The sequence below is a fragment of the Haemaphysalis longicornis genome, unplaced genomic scaffold, assembly GCF_048455015.1.
Source record: "Haemaphysalis longicornis isolate Haplotype H1 unplaced genomic scaffold, Haemaphysalis longicornis Haplotype H1 scaffold_12, whole genome shotgun sequence".
Classification (NCBI taxonomy): domain Eukaryota; kingdom Metazoa; phylum Arthropoda; class Arachnida; order Ixodida; family Ixodidae; genus Haemaphysalis; species Haemaphysalis longicornis.
This window is the reverse complement of record NW_027526225.1, coordinates 116,454,632-116,460,520: the sequence shown is the minus strand read 5'-3', so window position 1 is coordinate 116,460,520 and position 5,889 is coordinate 116,454,632. Positions and strand designations below refer to the sequence as shown.

Below are 5,889 nucleotides of genomic sequence, written 5' to 3'. Positions count from 1 at the left end.
ACGATACGCATTTTGGTCACTTTCTTGCAACTGCGACAATTAAAGGCGCATGCGCATATTCTCACAGGCTAAAAATACGGCGCCCGTGATTAGAAACCCAAGTTTCACCCAAGTCCAAGAAACCCAAGTCCATAGCGGGCCTTACTACGCCGCCTGAATAACGTTCCCCCTAGCGTCAGCCGTCCGCAACTTTCCTGCTGCTATCTTGCCCTTCCCCGCTAGAGCTAGAGCCTGTCCGCGTTGTGCCTGCCTGTGTAGTAGTAGTAGTTGTCGTAGTTAGTAGTAGCAGCAGCAGTAGTAGAACACTCATTGAGAGAAGAGGAGGGAAGTTACGAGGGTGAAAAGTTAGGAGAAAGCTCGTGGGTGGGAATAACCGACGTCCCGGGCTCGACAGCTCCCACCTTGGCTTCCTGAATCAGCTGCGTAGCATGACCTTCAAAATACGAGCTGGGAAGGGGTGCCTGGCATGTCTCGACAGTAAATAGGCATGAGTGTATACCTGAAGCCAATGCTAGGGAATGCCCAGGTTACGTGCAATAGCCTGGCTATTTCGCCGCATTTTGCGCATGTTTCCCGAAAAGATTTGCTGAACGTTTTTGCGAATCGTGACCTTTGCGAGTATGAGTTCGTATTTGACTCGGGATTTGGGCTTTTATGGCGTCCGCCGGGCGGTACCACTTCCCGGAAAATACTACGAAGAGATTTAGACGGTTTGTCGAGCCTTCTTAAGGTGATCACCTCAAGAAGGCTAGACGGTCTTACGCTTCCATGTTTAGGGCTTCTGGGACGCCTAGAATGACCTCTCATCTGTGATGTGGTGCGCGCCGGCGGACAGTGTAAGGCGTCCCTGCTGCTTCTGTCGGAAAGCCATTGACCCGACAAGCCATGTTATACCAGCGGCGTACCACTAGCGCATATGTCATGATGTGTTTGTGTGTTGATGGCTCCCCGTACATCCTTAGTCTTTTGGTCTGCGTGACGAAACATAAATGTGATGTCACTAAACGACGGTTTAAATTCGCATTACTTACTGGGCATGCTCTCAGATGACTGGAAGCTGGTAACGAGTTGCCCGTGAAGACAAATTATAACATTCTTTAATCTCGCAGATCCAGGTTTTGGTAACTCACTCAGACCCATTCCAGCCACGAAATTTAAGACGCATTGATAAGAGAAAAAGAGAACGATTTTAAAGCTTTCCGATTTCGTCCTACTAAACGTAAGCAGTGCAGCAATAAGGACAACACTGAAACAGTTTCAGCGGATGAACTACTTTTAAACCTTGCAGTGGTATGAGCAACTGGGACAAAGGGCACCACAAAAAGAACAAAGTACGGTTTTGTAACGGTGTATTTCGTAGGCGGCACAAATAAGTCTAGTGTCCATGTAATCAACAAAAGCCTGTAATTTGTCTTAATGTCTCCTTCGAGCAGTCTGGCAGTGGCCATAAACTACAAATAAGTGCGGGCTTCGGAGCTTTTGCTTTTTTCAAAATAGCGCCCTCTTCGCGATTTAGCGTTCTGTCCTGTTTTTAGCGCTCGATTTTTTTCAAGCTGTAGATTTATTTTGATTCGCCCGAAGCAGCAGCTGACCGGAGAAAACGAATGTGAGATTATGCTGGTTTATTTAGAGATCATTTATTGGTCGTTGATTGCAATTGAGAAGTGCAGAAAGCAACGTTAGCAACACATAAGTACTGCATAAATACATAAGCAAATGCATAAATACATGACATTAATACCACCCCCAAATGAAGTAGCGAATATATACATAACAATTTGGAAAAGATGGCAATCGAAGATAGCGAACCGATCAGAGACTGCGACCAAACCAATCATCAAAGCCAAATTACGTTTACCCCTGAAAAACTGCAGATACAAGCGATGCGTATGTGATAGTCCCAATGATGTCATCAGTTACCTCGAATAAGACCCCGAAGGGTTAATTTTTTTCTGCGGGCGTGTAGCAGCGCACCTCGCCCGTTTATCTACTCGTTATCGTCCGAATCGAGCACCAATTCCGAAACATCGCGCTATGCCTTCCGGACGGGCTTGACGGGGCTGTCTTCGATGACGATGACGCTGTGGTCATCCTTGCCCGCCGCCACGTTCTCCCACTGGCCGTCGGCGAAGAACCTGACGTGGTCGCTGTGTTCTTCAGCTTCGCCGAGGACGTCCAGCGTGAACAGGTCGACCCGCATGTCTTCGACGGGCAGCGCCAGGTCGCACACGGGGCAGCACCAGAACGGCTTCAGGGTGCTCTCGTTTGCGGCGAGGTACGCGTACGCGTCGAAGCACTGCACATGGCGGCAGTGCACTCCCCTGCAGGGTACCTTCATCCTCCTACGCGACAGCGGGCACAGCAGCGACACCTGCGTGCGAGCACGGCTTGAGAATTGAGCTTTCTGAAATGAAAATGTAAGCGTGCGCCCGCGTGTATCGCTTAATATGTATTTGAAATCGTTTGTGCTTGTCTGTCTTCTAGAAGAATACAATGCCCCCCAAGTCCGCAATGCCCAATATTTAAAGCTGGGCTGTTCTAGGGCTGGTCTTGATGACAGTCTGTCCTGGTATCGTGCCACGCCCTCCTCTGAGCTGTTTCTCCGTTCCGCAAAAACCGGTTCATAGAAAAGAAAATAAATCATAAAAATAATAAGATCCTGGGTAATAACAAGATAATAACAAGATTTTTCAACAATAAACAATGTTTTCTTGGCAAGGCACGCGAGTTTAGTTGTGAAGCCGAATTCAAATGACAGGTCTAAAGTTGGCTTTTTCACATCGCCTGTTGCGCAGTGAAGTGTGCCATCTACGGTGGAGTATGATTACAGAAAACGACGCTACCTCTTGTGTTATTGAAAGCATCACGAAACAAATTATAAAACAATTAGCCGCTAATACGACTACTATTACGACAAGGTTCACTTGCTTGTCGAAATTAGTTACCGGACAGTAGTTACCGCATACTGAAGTTATCGACCTTACAGAATTAGTCTGCAGCCAATACATGACCACCTACGGGGTGAGCATGGTTACCGAAAACGGCCGTTACTGTTGTTTTACCGGAACTGTCAGAAAACAAGTTATGACAATTAGGCACTAGGACGACTGCAATTTACGCACAAGAACGAAGCTCAAGCTAAGCGTAATCTTCGTACAGACAACCCACAGCCTCGATGTTGCAGCAGATTTCACACTGGGTGGAACTGGGTTTAGTTGTTGTCCTTTGACGGCGGCCACGGCGTATCGGCCTTGTAAAACGATTTCCCGTTTCTGGGGTACAACCACGAGGAGTTGTGACTCCATAAGGATCGTACGACTGATATATGAGTACAGCAGTGCAGTATCAGGGGGTGGCCAACCGGGCTTCGACGTTCCGGAGAATGACTCCTGGTTACGTACCTGGAGTGGACACCCGAGTAAGATAACACGCCGTTGTTCCTTTTGAAATGAGAGGTGGGATTGTGATATCGCTCTCAACTAGAGAAAATGTGATGTGTTGAGAAAACGACCTGTCATATTCGTTTTTGGCAATCTCCACTTATGCAAAGATCTCCGTTTTCGCCACATCAATTACTCTGAAAAAGAAATTACTGTTCCTTTTTTACATTTTTTTATTGCGTGCAACCTTCGTGAGAGCTGCGGTTGTTCGGCCGTGTGTGCTTCACTGCCGAGAAAAGCTGCAACTTCTGTCAAATTTGGAGGTAAGCTTGCTTACACGTTTTATTGAAGTGTCGACTGCATGCGGGTGCGGATCCAGAATGAGTTCTTGGGGTGGGGGAGTGGCGAAGGACACAACTGCCGCCTTGGCATACGGTGCTGTTTAGATCGGATGCGCCTGCAGGGGCCAAGGTAGGGTCAGTCTCTACCCACTAGGGCCATCTGGGTGCTCATGAGTTGGGATGTGCGTCAACCAGAGAAAAATATCGTATATCTACGCAACCAAAACCTCTCATCTGCCACCTCGCGGATCGCAGAAAAAAAGAAATCAGATAGTATTGATGCCCCTGCCGCGCAACGTGAGACGGTAGTAATTGCGCTTGTATCGTCGGATGCCGATGTTTTCGTTTTGTACGTTAGTATACCATTTCCTGCAATTTTTAGATAAAAATATTGCATGTATCTTTGTACTTCTTTAGATAGTGGTTTAACACTACAAGCGATGTACCGAAATACAATTTAGAATATTGATCCCGCTACCAGATCAGGAAAGTACACCTTAGAAACGTCAAGTGCCTTGCCCTCGTTTTTTACTGATCAGCTTTCCATAATAAGCGCATTTTGTATCCACAGCATGCCGCGTTGACGTTAGGGCGTGATTTCACGCCGAATAACGTCAGTCGTTAGTAATTAAACGCTCTCTTCTGGATGCTGCTTGTTAACTAAATGGTTAACGTATGCGACGTACAATCAGCTGGCAGCAGCACGTTTCAAAGCCGCACCTGCAAAATCTCCACCACGGCATCGCCGCTTGATCCGTCCAAGTGGGCCTTCACGAGGTCCAGCGTGTGTGCCCGCTTGTAGACGTGCGGAAAATCGTCGCTGTCGAGGGCGCGCAGCACTTCTTCTTCGGGAACCTTCACCACCTGTTCGACGGAGACGGCGACGTGCGTCGGTATGGCCTGGCTCCAGACGCGGAAGTGGTTGGTCCCTTGCTTTCCCAGGGGCGTCATGTTGACCGTCGTGAAGGGGATGGTGTTGCATGGCTGGTTGTTCACGCTCAAGCACGCCGAGCAGGGTCCCAGACTGGACGCGGACGCCTTCGGTTGGAAACGGACCAGGGTCAGTGTCCGAGACACCCCGTGGTCAGCCTTGGTGAAGGTTCCGGTGAAGGCACGCGCGTTCGATCCCGCGTGCGGCGGAAAGGCCTTCAGGGAGAGCGACCTGACGAAGCGGTAGAAGGGCTGAGAAGGAGTCGTCCTGTGGAGAGCGCGAGCCATGGCGAAGGTCTTGACCCGGCCTAGAGTTATTCTAGTTCACTCTACCCTTGCCCGAGCAGCCAGACTGCGCCACCTGCAGGAAGAAGCGGTGCAGAGCGCGTGGCGTGGTCGAGTCAGCACTCACGTGGCATGCAATTAACTGCAAAACGTGACAGTGCGGGCTGTGGTGGTATCATAAACGCTAGACTAACACTGCAGCTTCTGGATACGCTGTCACAGAAACGCTATAGGTAGATGCCACAAACCCACAAACTCAACACGTTCAGCCGTGAGCTGAAGTAGACGGACCACGGGAGCGGTGGCCAAAACTAATTGCTGCGCCGTCTGGTTGCGCGGCGCCTGCTGTCGAGATCGCACACAGCGCAGGCGCGGCCTAGCAGTACAGCACACATGCCGCTATCGCTCGCTGCTTCGCGATTGTCTCACGCTCCCATAAATTGACACCAGGGGAATCACGCCGCGCAGTTAGAGGAACACTGCCGGGCACCGCCCTATCATTGAAAACGATGCGACTCACCTGATAAGTGACAATGGTGCTACGCTGCCACACATAGCGTGCTGTGGCTGCGTTGGGCTCGTAGCCTTTTTTTATTCAAAAAGCAGGAGGTTTCTTTTTTGTTAAGTGATGAAGTTTCTCAGTTGATATCTGCTGTCTTGTTGTTTGTTCGAGTTCGTGTTTTTCGAGTTTCGAATTTCTGCATGAGAGTGACAGAGTTGGGTCCCATAGATATTTGTGTACACAACAACAATTGACTGTATTTGTGGTCGCTCAGCGGCCTATAGTATTGGCTAATTGATAGGTCCTCCTCACTCTCGGTTGCGTCGTCTCTTTGGGAGGCGGGACTTTTGTAATTAAACAAAGATTATGGCGTGGTGAAGGAAAGGGCTGCCCGCAGGACTTGGGATTTGCCCGACCTCTGATGCCAGTGATACTCGGTCGGTAGCGTGCC

At 49.4% G+C, this 5,889-nt stretch overlaps 1 protein-coding gene across 1 annotated transcript; it reads right to left on the bottom strand.

Moving 5' to 3' along the window:
* Nucleotides 1–1,610: 1,610 nt before the first annotated feature.
* LOC144162137 (E3 SUMO-protein ligase PIAS1-like) lies at nt 1,611–5,222 on the bottom strand. The gene is made up of 2 exons (XM_077692626.1): nt 4,442–5,222; nt 1,611–2,371 (listed from the first exon to the last, which is right to left on the bottom strand). The coding sequence occupies exons 1-2, from the start codon at nt 4,937–4,939 to the stop codon at nt 2,033–2,035; spliced, it is 837 nt and encodes a 278-aa protein (XP_077548752.1). The 5' UTR covers nt 4,940–5,222; the 3' UTR covers nt 1,611–2,032.
* Nucleotides 5,223–5,889: the final 667 nt, after the last annotated feature.